Source organism: Caretta caretta, chromosome 3 (genome assembly GCF_965140235.1).
Source record: "Caretta caretta isolate rCarCar2 chromosome 3, rCarCar1.hap1, whole genome shotgun sequence".
In the NCBI taxonomy this organism is placed as follows: domain Eukaryota; kingdom Metazoa; phylum Chordata; order Testudines; family Cheloniidae; genus Caretta; species Caretta caretta.
Genome location: NC_134208.1, coordinates 74,494,699 through 74,516,861, shown reverse-complemented (window position 1 = coordinate 74,516,861; position 22,163 = coordinate 74,494,699). Strand labels below are relative to the sequence as shown.

General features: G+C 39.8%; 2 protein-coding genes across 7 annotated transcripts in view; one reads left to right on the top strand and one right to left on the bottom strand.

Moving 5' to 3' along the window:
• The window catches only part of KLHL32 (kelch like family member 32), a 236,131-nt gene that overhangs the window by 6,159 nt on the left and 207,809 nt on the right, over positions 1-22,163 (bottom strand). Inside the window, exon 14 of one of the 3 annotated variants that reach the window (XR_012667618.1) lies at positions 791-1,059. The exons of 1 other annotated variant lie outside the window; for it this stretch is intronic. The gene's annotated coding sequence lies outside the window, so the exon portion shown is untranslated. Of the gene's footprint in view, positions 1-790; positions 1,060-22,163 lie in introns of those variants that run through there. One more of the 3 variants, XR_012667617.1, reaches the window with a different exon arrangement.
• MMS22L (MMS22 like, DNA repair protein) overlaps positions 1-22,163 on the top strand; it is a 139,205-nt gene that overhangs the window by 107,544 nt on the left and 9,498 nt on the right. For all 4 annotated transcript variants that reach the window (XM_048844953.2, XM_048844954.2, XM_075126590.1 and 1 more), the window contains 6 exons: positions 1,191-1,341; positions 4,913-5,055; positions 5,850-5,992; positions 6,165-6,324; positions 8,836-9,005; positions 18,408-18,619. In XM_048844953.2, the coding sequence (XP_048700910.2) occupies positions 1,191-1,341; positions 4,913-5,055; positions 5,850-5,992; positions 6,165-6,324; positions 8,836-9,005; positions 18,408-18,619 (979 nt within the window). The remainder of the gene's footprint in view (positions 1-1,190; positions 1,342-4,912; positions 5,056-5,849; positions 5,993-6,164; positions 6,325-8,835; positions 9,006-18,407; positions 18,620-22,163) is intronic.

The window sequence follows — 22,163 nt, the reverse complement described above, 5'->3', positions numbered from 1 at the left end:
TAGCCCTGTTCCATTAATTCAAATAGCTGCATTTGTATTGCTTCTGAGAATTGACTTATTATGTACTTCAGCTAGTCAAAAATCAGCTTCTGGATACATGTAGTTCAAAGTATACTGTTAATTTATTAATATGCCGGTTTCTGGGAAGCTGGGAGCTGGTGAGCACCTTACATTTTATCAAAAAATAAAGATCAGTCTTCCAAACCTCCTTTGCTGTTGCCGATTTCATTTACCCTAATAACATATCAGCATTCCATGATATGTCTCCTGCCTGCCTTGAAATGTATTTGTTATCCATAGCATAAAGAATGAGCTATGAGAATCATTTTTTTTGTTAGTGTTGGATGTAGGTTCCATGGTGGTCCACCAGTATAAAGAGCATGGTTATGTCTCATTTAAAAAATTCTGTATGCAGTGTTGTAATAGTTGTGTTGGTTCCAGGATATTAGAGACACAAGATGGGTGAGGTAATATCTTTTATTGGACCAGCTGCTGCTGGTGAGAGAAAAATTGTGACATCTAAATTGTAGCTTGAAAGTTTCTCTCTCACCAACAGCAGTTGGTCCAATAAAAGATATTACCTCACCAACTCTGCGTCTCTAAAAAAAATTCTGTGGCAGGTATTCATTTCTAGATCTGAAGATGTTGTCTTGGCCTACGTGGGATTGTTCAGTTCAAAAGTAACTTTATCATTGCACTGTTTACACTCCCTCCCTCCGCCCCCAAGGAACTCTCATTTTAAAAAGGTTTATTCTAAACATAGAAAGAAACAATTCTACAGATCCCTTACCTTTCAAAATATAGTTTAATCCTCCAAAGTTCATTCCTGGAGGAAGAAAGTGTTTTAAAAATTGTTATAGGACAAAAAATGTACTCGTGCATGAAAGGGGGAGGAAAAAGGAAATGTATTTTTAAACAGTGTGTATTTGATTGTATCAATCTGCCAAATTTTGGATCTTGTGTGTTGTCATGGATTGTAAGCCCCTCAGGATAGGGACTGCATCTTCATATGCATTTAAGCGGTGTCTAGCATGATGGGTTCCCAATCATGATTGTGGCCTGTGGGAGTGACAGAAACATACGTATTAAATAACAACTAACAGCAGACTCTGTTAGTAGAACAGGAATATATTTTAAATATTTTGAGAAACTTAACACTCTGCCCCTCCTTTTTCTCTGTTGAAAATCAGGTTTTACTCTGTTAGCTTTGGACATGCCCTGTACAGCTCCATCAGATCTCCAGCCACAGCCTGTTTTAGCAATGATGCAATCGTTTGGATGGGACGATATGGTGTGTCCCCAGCTGGTATCACGATATCTCAGTCATCTAATACAAAACAGGTGAACAATTTAAACTCCTTGTTCTTTTGGATCCTTTCTAGCACACAAAGTTCCCTCATTTGTTCATTGGTCTAAAAGAAAATGTTATTTTAAAAAGCAGTGCTTCCCTTCAAGTGATCTACTTTCTTTGTTATAGACCTTTTGCAATTCTCTAAGTTCTAGATTCCTTGAATTTATTATGGTTTTGTCCTCCTTTATTTTCTAAACCTTTTTTCTTATGGCTTTGGATAATGAAAGTTGACAGGTAGACATTTAAATTGCTAAGTTAATTTTTCTTTCATGAAGCAAGTCGCTTTTTTTTCCAAATGGAAAAAGTGTTATCGCTAATTGGTATTGGAAAACTGGGATCTAGACAATAACTCTGTATCAATACTCTTCTGAAGGCCATTACACTGCAGCTAAATGAAATGCTTTGACCCACACAGTATTGTACTTTATTTAGTTGCATATTGACTATCCCTCCCCTTCTACTATTGTTACCATCCCTACCATTTAAGAGGTAAAGCAGTAGCACCCATAGCTGAATTTTAATATGTTGAATGTTATGACTTGGTAATTCCAACATCTATTTATCCCCTTTCATTCATGCTTAGAGATTTTAAGCTTGTCTTAATATTCCTCTGGACTTTTTATGATATTGCAACAGAGAAATAATTAAATATTTAGGTTTCTGTTATAACAAAAATATTTAGGGAGGGGTGCAGTATAGTATCAATAACATCCAAAATAATAATAAATACAAAATAATAAAACTGGACTTGTGGACCTTTTCATCTGGCAATCTCATACTAGTTTTCACACAGTACTAATGTCTGAGACCGTAAGAAATGAGCATGTTGAGTAGAATCCTAAAATCTATTTAACAGATTTTTGCCCCAGTCCTACAAACATGAAATGAACATGCTTAAATGTATGGGTGTGGTAGTTCCATTGGCTTAAATGGGTCTGCATAAAGTTACGCATGTACATAAACACTCACTGAATCAGAGCCTTCATTCTGAGGGGAAGCGCATCTCTCTTTCGCTCTCCGCTCTGAGCTGTATCTGCTCTGGCCCAGAGTGCTGGCGGCACGGCGAACTGAGGTTGCGGGGCAGAGGGAAAAGCAGGGGAGGGGCCGGGGGCTAGCCTCCCCAGCCGGGAGCTCAAGGGCAGGGCAGGATAGTCCCACGGGCTGTAGTTTGCCCACTCTGATCTAGACCATTCCTGACAGGTGTTTGTTTAACCTGCTCTTAAAAATCTCCATGATGGAGATTCCACAACCTCCCTAGGCAGTTTATTCCAGTGCTTAACCACCTAACAGTTAAGGAGTTTTTCCTAATGTACAACTTAAACCACCCTTGCTGCAATTTAAGCCCATTGCTTCTTGTCCTATCCTCAGAGGTTAAGAAGAACAATTTTTCTCCCTCCTCCTTGTAACAACCTTTTATGTACTTGAAAACTGTTATCATGTCCCCTCTCTCTAATGAATACGAAGGTGTCCTTCTCCACACCCTCACCCCCAGTTAATTTCCTTAACTTGAAGCAAATATGACAACTGGTCTCGTAGTAACTGCAGATGGCACAGCACCTTCTCCCCAGTGCTATTGACATATGCAGAGGAGATGTTTTGTCCTGCAGCTAGGAGTTCCTGATGGAATTAAGCACAATTACACAGGCACATGTTGCTTGGGCAGACGAGTAGCAGGCACTCCTTAGATATATGAAAAAAGTCTGTGAGGCTGTGAACATCGCAGCACCAACTAGTGTGACTGAGCTCCTTGGCGAAGTTGGTCAGCGAGCCACTCACCCAACACCTACGTGGCATGATACCCGCTCATTAGTCAGGTGAATCTGCTTCACCCTCCGATAGAGTTGCCACAATGCCCCCTCTGTCTGCCTCCACAACAGGTACTTCTGGGGGAAATCTGCGCCAGTGTGCAATCCAGAATTTTTCAGAAATTAATGTTTTTTGTGCATAATTTCCTTTCCCCCACAGAAAGGGCTGCAATGCTGCTGGGTGCCACTGGAGGCAGCAGAGCCCAGCTCACACTGCCCGGCGAATCATAGAATATCAGGGTTGGAAGGGACCTCATGAGGTCATCTAGTCCAACCCCCTGCTCAAAGCAGGGCCAATCCCCAGTTTTTGCCCCAGATCCCTAAATGGCCCCCTCAAGGATTGAACTCACAACCCTGGGTTTAGCAGGCCAATGCTCAAACCACTGAGCTATCCCTCCCCTTCTGAGAGTTCCTGGCAGCTGCAGTTCCCTGCATGCTCTGAGGGAAGGAGACCGTGGTGTGCTGGACATTACACAAGCCTGGCTGGGACCCAGGAACAGGCTGTTTCTCCTTCTGGATCCATAGGCGGTAGGGGGGTGGGTGTCTGGGCTGGGGGGGCACGGCTGGGTTCTGGAAAAGAGGGAGCTGGTGTCTGGGCTGGGGGGGCTCGGCTGGTTTCTTGGAGGGAGGGGTGAGCGTCTGGGCTCGGGGAGGATGGCTGGGTTCTGGGAGCTGGGAAGGGACAGAGAAACAGGAATTGGGTTGGCATAGGGGTTTCTTTAACTCTCTACTCCTGGGGGAATTTTTGTGGATGTCTGTATTGTTACAGACATATTTGCTGACAGGTGTTTTGACATAAATTACCAAAATAATTGAAACTGGTGTGATTATGCAGTGTTGCTTTGACAAATAAAATTTGCAAAATTTTGTAGACTTTTAAAAATATTGTGTGCAGAGTTTTTAATTTTAGGCCGCAGAATTTTAAATTTTTGGCGCAGAATTCTCCCAGGAGTATACATTGCATCACAGATTTAAATATTGTAAAATGGTGCCAATTTCATAGTACTTAAAGTATATATTCAATGTTCAAATTATGTTTGGTCTGACAGAATACTTTCAAGTGATATTGGGGGTCTATGTGGGACTTGGCTGCTGGAAATATCTGGGAAGTGTGCTGCCATGGACAGTTAAAGTGCACCTGATTTTTCTTCTCTCTCACACTTTTCTGTACACCAGTATAGCTGTACTGTCTCTGATGTAATTAGTCCTGATTTGCTGTGGTGTAAACTAGGGGAGAATCTGGCCCTCTTTGTGTTTGTAGAGGAGGATAGTTCCTTTTATACTCCCTTGTTAGTCACTTCACAGTCATTTGTGACACCTCTAGATTACCTTAGTGAGGTTTTTCTCCTTAACTATTTTTGATTCGTCACAGTCTTATTTGCCGAAACAAATCACCTCTCATCCCTAGGCTTCTAAGTAGAGAGAGACCCTCATTGCTGGATTGAAAAATAACAAACTGCACAGATTTTCTGTACATCAGTTTTATGTCTTACATCTGACCTGTAAATTACATCACCACATATGGCACTAGTGAATTTAGCACATCACCTGTATCTGGGCATCTGTAAACTCTGGGCAAAATTCTGTAGGTTGCATGTATTTAAAGGAATGCCAAGTTTGGCCCTCTCTCTGTGTTATGTTTGTATACAGTTATAAATGGGGTTGCTAAAAACATTCTCTATAAAACTAAAGTAAAATGAGGCTTTTTTCCAGCTCTTTATTTATTTCTTTTCCCTCCACCACTATATTTGTGCAGTGCATTGTCTGAAGCTTTTTCTGGTATGGGACATACATCCTATGAAGCCTTGTCAGTACGTTCTTGGTTTCGGTGCATTTTACAAATGTACATTGATCAGCCTAGTGGTACGTTGACCAGGACAGATGCTGAGCGAACAGTTGGTAAGTGTTCACGTTTCCCTAGTGTTTGAATTGCTGTAACGATTCTATATAGCAAAAATGGCATATATTTTCAACTAATTACAAAATGTATTTTTGTTTGTATTTCTTTACTTTTACCCAATTACAAAATGTACTTCTTTACATGGCTTGTGCTATTTCTTGATGTTTTGCCTGTTCTATATATGACAAATTTGTCACAAACAAAGATAAAAGAGCTGTTTCCTTGGAAGCAAAGAACAAAAACTTGCTCCCAAGGAGACAAGCTATTTTTTCCTCCATGAAGAACTGCTCTGAAAAATGTGAAAATCTGAAGTAAATAACCAGGAATCATGCTGTGAACTCCCTAAAATGAAAAACATCCAATTATGAATAATTCTTTCCCATTTTAGATTGGATATTTTGCTTTCTTGGCTGCTTCATCCTTATGTGCTGAATGATATTTATTCAGTCTTATTTAGAATACTGCATTTCTAATTATCCATAGAACAAATCTTCTAAAAGATATTGTTCATGTATATTCTGTAAATTTCTGGGAAGGCTAATGGTAGAGTGAAGGGCTTGGATTACTCCTAATACACATTACTCTCACCCAGTGTTGGATACTTGCCTAGTTTAGAAACAAGCCCTTTGTCTAGTAAGAAACCTTAACTTATGGAGTCTTCATATTTTAAACACGTTTGAATCGTGTTTGACTTCATGATTTTGTTAACAGATAAATAGAAAACTCAGCCATGTCTGGAGTTGACTAGCAAAGTATACTGCATTCTCAGTTATATTCCCTTTATAACAAACAGGGAAAGTTTATGTGGAGCAGCTGACTGAAATGACAAGGCTGGTTTTTAAACTCTCAGAAGTAGAAAACATCTTCTCAAAGGCACACTTTGATGACTCAATCTTCAAGCAAGACCCTAAGAATGCTCTTGTCCAATTCATTAAGGTACTGTACCTCTTATCATGGTTCTACAGGACAGTTATAATGTGCAATGTAAAACCAAAACTTGAATGTGCTTTTTTTAAAAAAGTATTTAGCCAAGCTTCAGCACAGTACTTAACAAAAACAAACAAAATCCAACAGAGTCTGGTCTATTTAACTTTTTTTGTGTTCTCAGGCTGTTGGTGTAACTTACAGTGGCCTTCAGACTGTAGCTGAGAAATCTGCCATGGTAACAAAGACTTTGGAATATCTAGGTGACGTGGTAAAATATGTAAAACCTTATTTGCAGAAGAAAGGACCCGCTGAAGGCCTGCAGCTCACTTACTCCATTATAGGTAATTATTTTGCAACCGTGCATCATCTTGTTTCATAATTCAGTAGCACAGGAAATAGTTTTGTGTAGGGAATGAGTAAAATATTGTGACTCAACCCAGCATGAATGAACAACTTTTTGTGTGGATTTTTTAATAATCTATTTTCCTGATGTTTAAAAGATTAAATATCGGAAAACTACTAAAAAGAAAAATTCCTTATTTTCTCTTTTATCTTTCTCACCTTTTTATCTTGATCCTCTGAAACAACAATATTTCTCTCCTCCAGAAAATAATCCTTCCTCTGTAGTTGTGCTGTGAATACTAACAAAGTTTAGCTTTTATTTAAAATCATGAGGTTTTAATATTTTTGTTCACTGAAAATCTTTACTGGAACTAAACAAGGAAAAATGCCCACAGAATGGAATTTTTATTAATCTGCAATATCTTTGCTATAATGCTATGGTAGTGCATCTGACTATGTAAATTATCAATTAAATGAGCGTTACTTTGGCACTCTTCTCTTTGATCCTGTGTGCACATTATTAAAGGCCATATTCTGGGAGCCTTACCCACACTGAATAGTTCCTTACTCCTTGAGCATTGCCATTAAAACCAGTGGGACTGCTCAAAGAATAAAGTGGTACTACCTATGAATAAAGGTGCCAGAATCTGACCCAAGGCCTACCTACCTTTAAATAAAAGATGAAGAGGGTTGTGTGCACATGTATATGTGTAGCGAAAGCACCATCTTTAAAACAGTGGGCATTGTTTACTGAAGTAAGCAAAACTAACATTTGAGTAGCATGCTGAATGTATATCTGATTTAACAGATTTATTGATGGGTAAATGCTTTTATTTTCTGATTCCCAGATCTGTATATTCTGGTTCATAAGCTATCAACCAAATGAGCTGTGTTAGGTATCCAGATGCCAGAACCTTTTTTATATAATAAAGTGACTAAAGGGTAATTTTTCCCTCTCTTTCCTTTCCCATAAGAAATGGTGATATTATCAGAATCTGAAATTGTACCACTAGATACAAAAAAATTGTCCTTTTCCTTTAGTAAAAAAGGAGTGAAATGGGAGTTATGGTTTTGTTCTGTCAGTTAAAGTAATCTTAGTCATTTCTTCACCTGCTGTGAGCTTGTAAAACTGCAGTCACACAGTAAGATGCTTTCCAGATAAATCTGGAAGCCTCTCAAGTATGGGCATTGTACGCGTCTCTAAACTGCATTACCCTATGCCACCAAATGCATAGTGTCCGTGATAATGGACATAGAACTTTGGGTCAGGGTGATTATGCTTCTTCGAAATATTTGCGTATGGTAGTTGGAAGAAAATGGGGCACTAGACAGCATTATTAGAAATATTGCTAAGTGATCACTGTGTTTCATTATGATTGATCACTGTGTTTTCTTTCACTCCACAAGATGAATGTTGTTGTTCGCTGTTTTTAGAGATGGTAATAGGTTGACTTTTATACATTAATAACATCTTGTAAAAGCCTATTTTTGATGTCTTCCATTACTTATTCAGTCTTGAACGTATTTCCTTGGGATGCCCCTGTACTTTTGACCTAGGAAACCTTTTCTTGTTTATAATTGGATATACACTTAAATTGTGCTCAGTTGATGAGAACTACGTTGTATGGGCAAGAATCTGTTTTATTAGATTGTTTATATTAGTAGCACTGTACTTTGAGTAATAAAATGCTGCTGAGTATGCAGCCATTTCCTCAATAAAAACTGCACTTCAGCTTTAATAAAGCTGGATGCCAAGGTATTTTTACAATAACACCCTTTTACAATCAGTAAGTAAGACACTAAAACTAAGGACAGGGAATTGTGCAAATCAGTACACAAAGGTGTTGAAAAGAGGTAAGAAGTGCTGCTCTTGTATAGCATGGAAGTTTTCAAACTATGGACCACCAGCAGTCTATAGAGAGGCATCTGGTAATGTGAAGCTGGCTTCTCCTTGTTTTCAGCTGGTAAATTGCGTTAAGAGGAGCTAAAATATATATAAAATATTTTTCTAATATTGTTCTTCCCTGTAAACAATTTCCTTATTGCCATAGGGCTGTTATGCAGTTGTGAATGGAAGCGAAAGGCAATCTGTCTGTTGAAGATTTGAAAAAGTTTGAGAACCCATATTATGGCATGTGTGGGAGAGGCCACTGTAGGGTACAAATATGCCAAATATAGTAGTTAAATAGTGGAACGCTGATAGTACAGAGGTATAATAAGGTGGCCCCTTTTTAAGTTGTAGCCATTCCTTTTGCAAAACAACTTCACTGTAATTGAAATTACAACTTGTATGTTATCATGCCTTGAAATAATTTGGGACTTCCATTTTGCTGTCCTGTAAATGGACTTCCATTGTATCCAGGTTCACTAAGCAGGTTGGACTGTACTTGAAAATGAGACAACTGGGTTGCTATGGTTACCCGGGAATCATGTAACAGTAGATTGCCTTGAAATTTTTTTGCCTGCTTGTAATTTGTTTTTTGGGGTGTTTCTTGACTGTTCTTCAATAGGAGGCCTTGTAAAGTCCTGGGCACCAATACTGGCAACTTCGAAAGCACAACAGCTGTTGTTCCGCATCATAGATAGCTTGCTATTGCCGCTTGCTGTGTTTCAGCAAGACAAAGAGCTGCCTGCCGTTATGCTGTCTGCCATTCGGGAAAATCTTCCTCTGTATCTTCAGGTAAATATCTGAGTCGCTCTATCAGCGAGCAAACCACCTTCTGGAACAGCAGTGGAACAAAAATGGCTTTGATCTCATTTAACTCAAGCAGAAGCAGTAGCGTTTTTCCTGTTGGGGCGAGTGGGAGGGAAAAACGCCACCCCTCCCCAGTGGGTTCACCACTCCCCGAGGGGTGTGTAGCAGTGATGGAGGATGCATTCCAATATATGCCAGCCTGATCGTTGTGTAGAGAGAAGATTTAGCTGACCTATCACCAACACTGGCTTGTGAAATGAGACAGCAGATCAAATAAGCATAATGGATAAAAGGACACTAGTTGAGATTAGAAAGCAAACATGTATTTGAAAATATACCTTTATTAAATATACTTTAATAACACTCTAGTTTACTAAGGATTAGATATTTTAAATGTTTATTTTTCACTGTTTTTTATGTTTGTGTACTTTCTGAGAAGACCCTGTTGTTATCTCAGTAGTTTGACGGTGGATTTGGTCCAGTCATTTGTTCCAGTATTGGTTGTAGTCTGTTTCCTTCCTCCTCCCCCCCCCCCCCCACGCACATTCTCATTTACTCTCAAAATGCTGTATGGTTTATTGGAAGTGCAGGAGGTTGTTTAAATTGGGGGTGAAGGAGAGAAAAGACCTATTTTTAAAATAATGAAATGTGCACATTATTTTCTGTAAAACCCTTTTTTATGGTCGCTCAAAATCTAAACTTTGAGCGTAAACTTCTTGCTACTGTCCTTAAAAGCAACCAAGTAATAAAAGGAAGTAATTAAATTCAGAGGTTGTGGTGACATTGTAGACATCCCACAGCTTTCTTCCTTTATCCAAAAGTCATATTGAGATTGATGGCGTGTCATAGTAAAATTAATATCCCTATATAATGACCTAGCAGTATATGACTTAGTTGTTTGCTGGTTCGTGGGAACTTTGAGAAGCTGTCTACGCCTTGTCACCATCTGGAAGCTGATATTACTACACAATGTGGCTGCCTGCTTGCTAAGTGGTATTTCATCCACAGGGTATATTACACTGGTGCTCTGTAGTCTGTGCTGAAAACCAGTAGTCTTCTGGGTGTAGTCTTCAGATCATGGTTTTCTATGAAGTCCTAGATGGTTTGGGTCCTGTCTCTCTGGCAGTGCTTAATTTGTGTCAGTGCTGAACCCCGGCACCTCTGGGCTTGATGCATCATGAATGCATCATTATGAATGTAAAAAAATTGCCAGATCCCCGGAACCTCTTTCATTACAAATCAAACAGTACTCCCTGGTTTCGCTCCCTGACACAGTCCTTATTGAGCTCCCCCTGCAGGACACTCACTACGCTGCTGGGTATGGACCTATCTGCTGGATCCGTGTGCTTTTGAGCACCCTGCCTTGAATCTGGTCAGGCTCCAGGCATTGTTTTTGCCCTCTAGCCTCACTCCTTGAGTGCTGACTTTCTGCTGGTACCCTTTTGTGAAAGTGGGACCCCACAATCCACTTGCCCTAGATCGTAAGACCAGTGCTGCCCCCGCCCCCTCCAATCTCCCCAATAGCTTCAGCACACCCTATTCCAGATCTCTACTAGTGGGTACTCTGGTTTAAAGTTTAGCCTTTCTGGAGCACATGACAATGACGCTTTGCAAAGCACACATGGTGTATTCATAGAGAGAGCCTATAGACTTACAGATCCATGCAAAAAACCTGCATTCAAAACCTTTCCCTCCTTTGCCCCCTCACCACTCCAAGATGTCTTTGGCTTTGTAGCCAGTCCCTTCAGAAGTCCCTGGACTTGACTCATCTGACTCAGTCTTCTCTCCCTGGTCATGCATTCTCCTTGCTGACTCCTGCAAGCAAGCTTGAGCTGGTCTGACAGTCAAAAGATTCCCTCCGAACCAGAAACCACATCTCTTTGTGTACGCAGCATCTCATCTGAGTTTTTAACTGCCAGTCCTAATGTCTGATTTTTTTGTTCTCCTTCCGGGGATTTTCCATTCCTCTGCAGACAATCTGAGGAAAACCAGTTTCCATAGGCTTCAGCCATCCCATTGCTCTAAGGTGCTCTTACTCTTGTGTCTATTCATGCTAATGACTCTCCATTGTTACTGGTCTAGGAGAGATGTGCCACCAGCACTGGTAACGGGTGGATGATTCCAAATACAATGGCGGGTTTCAGAGTAGCAGCCGTGTTCATCTATCCTCAAAAAGAACAGGAGGACTTGTGGCATCTTAGAGACTAACCCATTTATTTGAGTATAAGCTTTCATGGGCTACAGCCCACTTCGTTGGATGCATAGAATGGAACAAGCATTTAAGCGTTCTTAAAACTACACTACCCACCTGCGGAAGTGAAGAAACAGATTGACAGAGCCAGAAGAGTACCCAGAAGTCACCTACTACAGGACAGGCCCAACAAAGAGAATAACAGAATGCCACTAGCCATCACCTTCAGCCCCCAACTAAAACCTCTCCAACGCATCATCAAAGATCTACAACCTATCCTGAAAAATGATCCCTCACTCTCACAGATCTTTGGAGACAGATCAGTCCTCGCTTACAGACTGCCCCCAACCTGAAGCAAATACTCTCCAGCAACCACACAACAAAAACACTAACCCAGGAACCTATCCTTGCAACAAAGTCTGATGCCAGTTCTGTCCACATATTTATTCAAGTGACACCATCATAGGACCTAATCACTTTAGCCACGCCATCATGGGCTCTTTCACCTGCACATCTACCAATGTGATATATGCCAGCAATGCCCCTCTGCCATGCACATTGGCCAAACCAGATAGTCTCTACGCAAAAGAATAAATGGACACACATCTGATGTCAGGAATCATAACATTCAAAAACTGGTAGGAGAACACTTCAACCTCTCTGGTCACTCAGTAACAGACTTAAAGGTGGCAATTTTGCAACAGAAAAACTTCAAAAACAGACTCCAAAGAAAAACTGCTGAGCTTGAATTAATATGCAAACTAGATACCATTAACTTGGGTTTGAATAGAGACTGGGAGTGGCTGGGTCATTACACATATTGAATCTATTTCCCCATGTTAAGAATCCTCACACCTTCTTGTCAACTGTCTAAATGGGCCATCTTGATTATCACTACAAAAGTTTTTTTTGTCCTGCTGATAATAGCTCATCTTAATTAATTAGCCTCTTACAGTTGGTATGGCGACTTCCACCTTTTCATGTTCTCTGTATGTGTGTATATATATATCTTCTTATATGTTCCATTCTATGCATCCGATGAAGTGGGCTGTAGCCCACAAAAGCTTCTGCTCAAATAAATTTGTTAGTCTCTAAGGTGCCACAAATACTCCTGTTCTTTTTTCAAATATGTTTCATAAAATCCACCAGAGTTCAGAAGTTTGTGTGTAGACAGATTTGCCAAACCATCGCACTCGCCATGTGATACTATTGCAGTTGCATTTGGCAAATTATTCAAGGCAACATGGTCCTGATTTTAAAAAGAAGGGGGCTAGCGACCTGGCTCTCTTCCTAAGGGGTCCTTAACTCTGGAACTTCCCTAACTTATAGTGGCAAAGCCCAGATCTTTTAGGGAATATGGCAGAGCTCCTCTCTCTCTCTCCCTCTCTCTCTCTCCCCCCCTCCTCCTTTTTTTCTTTTGATTTTCTGTGTCATGAGTACTTTGAGGGCTACAGCATGGATAGGTGTGGTTTATTAGTATCTCAGGTAAGTATTATTGTGGGCAGTTCCTTATGATCACTGAGATATGTTCTAACTATGCTAAAACCCCCAGACTGTAGATATGTTTTAAAGAGATGAAAGTAAATATCAGGTATATCTAGGGTGCCCATTGCATATGTCTGAATGCCATGTGCATAAATTAAGAAATCCATTAAGATTGGCCATAGAGTGTTATGTTGGTTTGTCTAATTACATTTACTGCATTTATTTTATTTAATTTTAGTTAGCTGCTTAAATAAATGTGAGCTAATGTTGTTGTTTTAGATATGTGCTTTGGTCTCAATAAAAAGGGATTTGGGGGCAAAAGCTCTCAAGTTTGTGCCAATCGTTCATCAGAGAAGGAGGTATGTTCACACTGATTTATTTCCTGAAACTGTCTGGAAGAAAAGATAGTTACCACTAGGTTGGGTTCAGAAAACCTTAAGTAACATGTACACATCTTGAGGGGTTCCTGATACCCAGGGTCCATTCTCCACTACATTCAGGATAATTTCTGGAGATTTCTTAGTGTTCCCTAATTGATCCAGCCTTCTCAGGCTTGCTGAGGCCCTGGCATCACTTCACAATTTTAAACTGGTACTTTTTCTTGTCTTAAGAGGTGCTGAAGGGAGGTTGTTTCTTCTACCATTGTACAGACTGTTCTTAAAGATGACCTAGGAAATGCTGTTGTTAAGAATTTGATAGGATTTGTTGTCGAAGTTGTGTGCAGAGTGGTTAAGTGTCAGACATTAGAAGGTGAGGCACCAAAAAAATGAATTGGATGGCCATTTTAAAGTTTTTATGGAATTGTTTTTAATTGTGAGATGAGGCAAGGCATATAACATCCAACATTAGGCATTTTATTCCTTTGGAAACATCGTTGTGATCTGATTTTATGTATTAGTGAATTGCTGAAGTTTATTACGGGGAATCTGAAAATCGTTCTGATTGCTGATCAAATGGATTTAGAAAATGATTTGGAGGAGTGTTGGTATACATTTGCCAACAGTAATGAAGATAAGTGTTTGTGCACTAAAGCTATTATTTCCAAATTTAGTGGTATAAATGTCTTACAGAATATGATGTGTGTATGTGGAATGAATATGTATTATATATATAGGGGCCTATAGTGTACTCTGTTCAAATTATCAGTATTATTTCTATTTAAATAAAGAAGTTGTAAGAGCTTGATCCTGAAAGGCACTATGCATGCGCAGCTCCTGTTGTCTTTAATGGAATTGAGCATGCTCAGCATCTCTCAAGGGACAGGCCTTCAAAGCCCTCATCTGTACTGTAGTGTGAAAGATCTGAACAAGTTCAGTACCGCATTTTTGTGAATTATAGCATGTGTTTAATAGGCACTGTACAACATTAACTGGTGAATAGATTTATTCCATCAGCAGGACTGACATGAAACGTTGTCATTAGACAGCTTGGGGTTTCTGCAGTGAATAGCACCAGCAGTCCCTACTAATAGGTCCTTCTCTCTTCATAGGTGATTGACAGATAGATGGATGAATCAGAAGAAAGAAGCATTTCCTGACAGAAAGAGTCACTGCTGTTAGTGCACACAGGAATCTATTGCCACTCTGCTTAAGTGAGGAGATGATGCTGGCATGCACTTCTCCTCAGGAGACTATTTTTTTCTTTCTTCAGAAGATGCCTGAAAAACATGGCAAAAGTGGAGAAAAATAAGGCAGCCTTTATCCACATTCTCTGTAATGCCTATCTGTTGTATAAAGAAGGTCTGTGTGTCTGAAATGGCTGAGGTCAAACCTCCAGTCCAAAACGCAGGCAGCTGCAGTCTAGCAATGTAGGTTCGTCCTCTCCTTCACACAAGAGGGCAGGTTGCCAGCTAACTTCTGACAGGATCTACCAAAAGAAGATAGTACCCCTCCTTGTATTTGCTTCCTTGGCCACTGGTGACATGAACATTTCTCCAAGTCACCTTACAGAGCTTTTGCTCAATCCACTTTGCCACTTAGGATATGGAGCTGGCAAAATACCTCAGTGAAGCCAAAGTCTCTGATGCTACTGCATCAACTCTCTATCTTGGCCTCCATGGAGATCTTGCCTTCTCTAAACACTATAAGAGCAAGAAGTACTCTTGGTCACCAAACAAAGAGCCCTATATTGCACAACAATTCTGACATGCCTTTGTGTGCAAAAAAGAAATCCAAGCTTCTCTCTCAGAAGGTTTGAGGAGGCAGAGGAAATTTATTCAGCATCCTCTTCAGAGTCTGATGACTCTTCTCTGAGGCACTTTAAAGAAGAGGACATGAGCCACCTAATGAGATCAGTGCCCAAGACTTGACTGAGGATTCTGCTACTACAGAGAAGTGTTTTTCCTGATGCTCACAAAAAGAAAGGTGTTTTCGCACTATCTCCAATCTAGAATAAAGGTCCGTGAGACAGAAGACCCATGCGGGGGAAGTTTATCACCCATGAAGTGCTAAATTTCCTCTGCCAAAAAGCATATAATACCCTCCCCTAAGGAGAAAAATGGTCTGGGGGCCTTTCTAAAAATAGACTCCGATATTACTGGGTGATCTACAAAATCGTATATGTCTTTTGAAGAGGTAGCTTTATCTGATCCATCAGACAGGAAAATGGAAGCATCTTTAGAAAGGTATTTGATTCAGGAATGAAAGGCTTCAGCACAATTCTAAATAAATCTTTTGTCACCAGAGTTTTTTGTTTGGGTGTCAAGATAGATAGCTCTATAAAATAATTAAAGAAAAATGAAAAGTAACTTAAATCGTATTATTTTGCTACTGATGACCTAGAATCAGGGATGCTACTTCAACTTTGTCAACTTTTTTGTTAAATTTTTAGCCAGTGGAGTATGTGTCTGTATTTCAGAACAAACAATCACTTCTGTCCCTGTTATTCAGTGAAGGCACACTTTTTGGTATGGTCTTTGTTAGGATGGCTACTTTTAGGAGCAGAATTACCCATTTCCTAAGAATAAGAAAACACACTATCAGCCAAGTGGATTATTTCTGTCTTTTCACCTGGCTCTGAGAATTTGCCTTGTTTCTCTCAAGCTCTAATCCTTTAATAATAATGTTGTTGTTGTTAATAATATTATTTCTTTAACCTGTGGAAAGGAGAAGCTGTAAACAAGTGTATCCTATACTCCCAAGTTATGTGGTGTTCTTCCTGTCCCTCAGCTCAGCTAGATGAATGTCTTTTCTCTCCTGTTTCTAGTGTTGAAGCATTCAGGAGACTTGAGAGTAGTCTTAGATTGCAGGTAGCTGTGCTAGTTTTTGGAATAAAGGAAATTCAATATGGAATCCCTTAAGTCTTATTAACAGCTGGGCCACAAGAAGCAATCTTCCATGTACATCTAGTGCAGCATCTCATCAGAAGATACAAGACCATAATAAATAAGTTTCAATAACAACCTGCATGTATTTCACATAAGACACACTTAAAACATTCTTTCAGTGGTGTTTGGGTTATCCTCAGGCAACATCTGTCTGTCAGACAGGTCCTTAAGCTCCTTGGTTCTTGAGTTTCTGGATTTCTCTCTTCCCTGACAATGGAACCAAAACATCTGTTCTCCAGAAAAATAACTCTCAATTCCAGAAAATGTCAAGAAGCCTCCCAACTTGTTTGATCAACGTATTAGTGTGTGAATTCCAAGGAAGTTTCTTTTTCTGGTTTCTGAGTGCACTCTCCATTATGACACTTTGTGACAGGAATAGGGCTTCTTTTTTTCCCCTCTGACTCATCCTTCTTCCTGTCAGTCACCAGTGAAGGGAGGAGGACCTATTGGGATGGACCTACTCTCACAGAAACCTATTATACAGGTAGGGGATTTTTTTTTTTTTCCACAGCTACATGTATACATTAATTTAACTAAAGACATTATTCAGCTCACTCATTGGGCAGACATTTGCTGCCTAGTTTATTCACTGTGTTTTACAATGGATTTTGCTTTTTTGAGTTGGTAATGTTGTAACCAAAAACAATCAGGCTCTACATTGCTACAATTTGTTTTACATATCTCTAATGGTTTTTCACCTTACTCTGTAAAATAAACCACCACTAGGAAAGAGGCAGCAAGAAAAGAAGCAATAATGAATTATTGCATAGTCTCTTGACACCACAATCATGAGCTCCTTTAGGGAGCTAACTTTATTCTGATAGTTGCCACTGGAATGACTCTTAATTTCTTTTTTCTGCTTTTAATTTGTGTGTGTGTATTTTACATCCAAAATTAGAGCTAGTCTAATTTTTCTTTGGAAAAGAAATGGCCTTTTTCAAAAATTAAACATTTTCACCAAAAGTTGTTACATTGAATTTTTTCATTTTTTGTATTAAAAAATAATAATCAAGACATCATCTACCATTTTTTTGTCTGGGGTTTTGGTAAATAATATTTCAATAAGTTTTGTTTAAACTCAATTTTAAAAAAATAAGTGAAACTCTTTGAAATAAAAACAACTTTGAAATTTCAACATTTTTCAGTTTTTACTATCTGTGACCAGCTGTCTGCAAAATTTAGAATATAAAATCATATTTGAAGAATATGGTGTGCCAAAAATAACATAGAGCAGATTTTGGAAGCTGAAAAATATTAAAACTCATCAAGACTATGGACCAGGTCACTGCTGCTGTGAATTTGGCTCTACACCTATATAAATTTGGGTTGTATACAATATTTTCTTCATTCCCACATATGCCTCTGCTGATGATATAATTTTAGCAGTCAAATTTATAGCTAACTTATTGCCAGGACAATTGAAATTGATGTGATCCTGGTCAGTTTCAGTCTGCATCTCCTTGAGTTGCTATAAGATACAGGTACACCTTGTATAAAACTGTTATAGAATCAGCATGATCACTTGGGTAGAACAACAGATAAGGAAAAACACCTTTGCAGCCCTATTTCATCAACCTGAGTGCCCCCAGTAGGAGAAAATGACCAGTTCCTTCCTTGTGTAGAATGCATCACCAGCTAGGATGGTGTCATTTACACTTGGTTGCTGTAGAAGCATTATGGGAAGACGTGACAGCGCAGTCCTTGTTATAATCCTATCCTGAAGGATTGTCTCACAAGGAAACTCAAAATTGTAGGAAAACAGAACTTTGGCTATCCTGCAGCAAATATAAACTCACCAGTACAGCAGTGACCAGAGGCCTCTCTCAGGATTGGTATTCTATTGATGTTTCCTTCTCTCCACTGTTGGTTTTCACTTCTAAGGACTTGTCCAGATTAGGGGTACCTGAAGCAGTGTAATTAAATCATTGTAGGTACACCAAAAGATAGCCTGTACCAGTGCAAAGCGGAAAGGTGTGATGTATCCAGGATAAGTTGCACTGAAGCAAGTGTTGCCTTAAACTGGTGCAACAACCCCCCTACCCAAAAATCCAGTATAGCTGGGTGTCTAACTCAAACAAACTTGTTTCATGTCATGCCCCAGCACTCTCCTATCAGATCTTTATTCTAATAAGTACTTTTTCTATTATGTCATTAATAGGAACAATATTTAACTTGGATTGGTGCCTTTCGTACTCCAGTATCACAATGTGCTTTACAAAACAATGAGATTCCGTAGTTATGAAGGGAACGTGTGAGCCACAGTTACCATTCTGCATGCAGGAATAGCTCACACACAGCTTTAGGCCTCAGAAGCTGTTACAGTTAGAAGGGGGATGTTGGATGCTTGTTTATATTTATATTTGTTCAATTTTTTTACTTTCCACAGGGCTTGTCCTTTATATGCTGTCAGTCCCAAACTCAAGGTGCCTATTTGAACCAACTGCTAGGAAGCGTTATTCAGCAGTATTTTGGGCGCTTTCTCCCTCCTTCACCATCTTCTCCAGGAATTGGACAGCATCCCATGCTGCTGGCATTGTGCAATTCTATTACCATCCCACAGACCTTACATCTGCGAAAGACCACTGCACATGTCATAAAGTAAGGCCTGGAGAAGGAGAAAACCAGTTTGTAGACACCTAGACTTAACTCCTTCCCAAATAATCCATGGGGGGGACAAGGGTACTATTAATTATTATTATTGTTTATATTGGAGTAGTGCACACAGCCTTCAGTCTGGATCTGGGCCCCATGTGCTGTGTGTTGTACAAACACATAAGAGACAGTCCCTGCTGCAAAGAGCTTTTAATCTAAATTAAGTCAAGATGCAATAGTTGGCTGTAGCAAACATCAGAGGGTGGTTGATGGTGGGGGGAATGAGGATAACTGTAATGAGAACACAGATTATACAGATCAGCTAAGAGCATACTTTTCAGGTGGCATGTCTTTTTTTTTAAGATGAATAAACAGGAGATGAATGAATGTCTACGGGATTTACATTTTTAGTGACTTCTGTGTGAAAAGAGTTCTCGTGTCAAATACTTTATTATATTGGTTTATTTCAGTTTTCTTTTAAATGAGGTTGAAGTGGGGAAAAAGATAAAGCAGTGCAAATATTTTTATTTTTGGTCTATTACTTCCTGAATGTGCAGGCTGGAAAACAGCAGGGAGAATAGAGACTCTGAAATGACCCTCGGTTCAGGACTCCGTTGAATAGTTCATCAGAGATCCTGGTCCTTGTGGACTGGGAGCAGACACGATAAAGAACAGAAGAGAAGACAAATGTCCTGCACTGGGGCCATTATTCATTTTAAATTTACCCTTAGCCTCTGGACACATGTGCAGCAGCTTGAATTTAACAATTAAAACACCACAAAACTATTTTAAAGTACTCTTCCCCAAACACCAAATAAACTTACTGCCTACGTCCCTCAATCAAATCCTTGAGAAACTAGATACTATACTGTAACCTCTAATAATGTGACAGATAATATCAGAGGTAGTCTGGCTCATTGATGGGGCACTGGACTGGGAGGCAGAAGATCAGGGTCTATTTAGAGCACTGCTGTTGACTCTGACTGTGGGCAAATCACTTTACCACTCAGTGCCTCAGTTACTTAATAGGTAATGTTGGCATAATATTTCCACCCACCTCTGTAAAGTGCTTTGAGATCTACCCATGGAAAGCACTTTATAAGTGTCTAGTGAAGGTGGTGGTGGTATCATCTATTATTATACATGGGTCTACTAGCATTGTCTGTTATTAAGGTTGCTTGACACTTCCCATTATAAGACCCTGTTTCCAGTTGCTTGTAAATTTGCCAAATTTTAACTGTTTGGTCTGAAATTTTACATGTTGGGTTTTTGCTGCAGACTGAATATATCTGGAAAATTTCAGACAAACCCGAGAATGAGGCTAGGGAAAAATACATTGGCTTGCCCATTTTAAAAAATTCTGGTGACCTTTTCTTTGAGATGCTCTAATGCCTCTATACTTTGGAGCAGGGACTTGAACTTTGGCACTAGGGTGGCTTTTTTGTCAGGAACAATCCCCCCAAATTTGGCTAAATTATAAGCCATTGGAAAATCACAGTTCACACATGCTCAGTAGAAACTTGCTAGAGCTTCACAGCTAAATTCCCCAAAGATTCCATCCATCCTGGGGCTGAGAGAATGACTTTTCTTGTGATTGCTGCTCGGGGCTACTTATGGACACTGGAACTTGGAACAGAGATCCTGTCTCTCTTGTGTTCTCAGTACCTTCCCACTGGCTCAGACAGCATGAAGGAAAAAGCTGGTTGATTCTAAAGCAGAGAGGACAAGAGCCAGACTGGGAGGCATAGGGAATAGATTGAAACAAGGAACCTTGGTGGTAGAGAGGAAAAGAAGGATGGTAGGAGAGGGGAAACTGGAATAATGCGGTTGGGGTATGAAAGACTGGAGCTTGCTGGACAAAGAAACTGGGAGGCAGGTAGGGGAGATGGGGACCCAGGGAACGTCTGGGACTGGTTGGGCAAGGAGCCAGGGAGAATGGAGACTGGGAGTAGAGTGGGATGGGAAACAGTTTTCCAGGCCTATTAACATTTTTGAGATTTCAAAATTTTTCCTGTTCCAAAACGGGGAGATCTCAATTTTTTATTTTTGGTGAAAAAACAGAGAAAGACCCGCACCATCCACCCCAGAATGCCCAATAGCCTGGTGGTTAGGGCACTTACCTGGGATGTGGGAGAACCAAGTGTAAGTCCATGTTCTGAATCAGGCAGAGCAGTTACATGAAGCTGGGTCTCCTGCATTCCTGAGTTCTCTAACCATTGGGCTATTGGTTATTCTGTGGTGGAACGTCTGTTTCTGGTTTTGACCAGAAATTCCATCCTCCACCTGAGAAACTCCCAATAAACGTTTTGTCAAAATTGATAGGTTCCCGCTAAAAGTTCCGGTTTCAAGGAATCAGCATTTTGTGATGTAATCCATTTCATTGAAAAATTCCTGACCAGCTCTCACTTGAGATAAGGCAGGGAAGAGCTGGGACAAGGTAGACTAAGGGCTTGTCTACATATAAACCATTTCAGCAGACACTGCCTCTACTGACAGGAGGGGTTCTCCCATCAGCGCAGTTACTCCACCTCCCCAAGATGCGGCAGCTAGGTCAAGGGAAGAATTCTAGTGCTGTCTATACTGGCGGTTATGTTGATATAGCTGCGTCTCTCAGGTGTAGATTTTTCGTACCCCTGAGAGACGTGGCTATATCAATCTAAGTTTCTAATGTAGACCAGGCCTTATTCTTCATGGGCAATATTTCTTTTTTTTTTTTTTTTAAGCTAGTGCTAGATATCTGGAAAGTTATTTTGCATGCTCCATAAGGGATTGTACTACCTGATGAGTAAATACAATGTTATGTTATTGTACTACATATATTTTCTCTTGAGCTTATAAAATCCAAGGGTTGTCTTTATATTTCAATAAACTCATTCCTAATTTCTGACTAACTATGGCTCAGATTCTTGCATCCTCTTGGTGAAAAACAACAACTGAAGTCATCAAGTTGGAATACTTAAAATGTGCTTGATGTCAAAATTCATTTCTGCCCTACGGTGTCAGTTACCGTTTGTCTTTGTGACCAGTTTTATATTTGAGCCTGCTGTATTTATTCTGGCTGAGCAGAGGTGGAGGTTGTCTGTCCCTTTACAATATAACGTTGGCAAAGATGAAGTAGTATCCAGTTAGTGTTAATTATAGTTATATATTAGTGTTAATATAACTTCAAACCATATGGACTGTGAATAGTTAAAGTTCTTAGGGTTTTAGTCAACCGGAAAGCATGTAAGAAATAAAATAATTGACTAAGAGTTCTTAAAATATTTTGGAGGCCTATTTTCAAGGTCATGCTATTTCGGATACTTTGTCCTTGGAAATCTGGTGGATGTTTCCTGGAAACAAAGGAAAAAGTCAACTTACACAATGGGAGTTCTGTATGTTTGTTTAAGGAGAGCAGATAATTGGAGTGGAGATCTCAAATAGGGATCTGAGAAGGAGAAGTTTGCCCACAGAGCATAAATGCAAAAGGTCAAATATGGTGTGGCTTTGAAAAGAGCTTATGCATTTAAGGATATGTCCTTGAGTATCATTGCTTATAAGGAGCCATTTA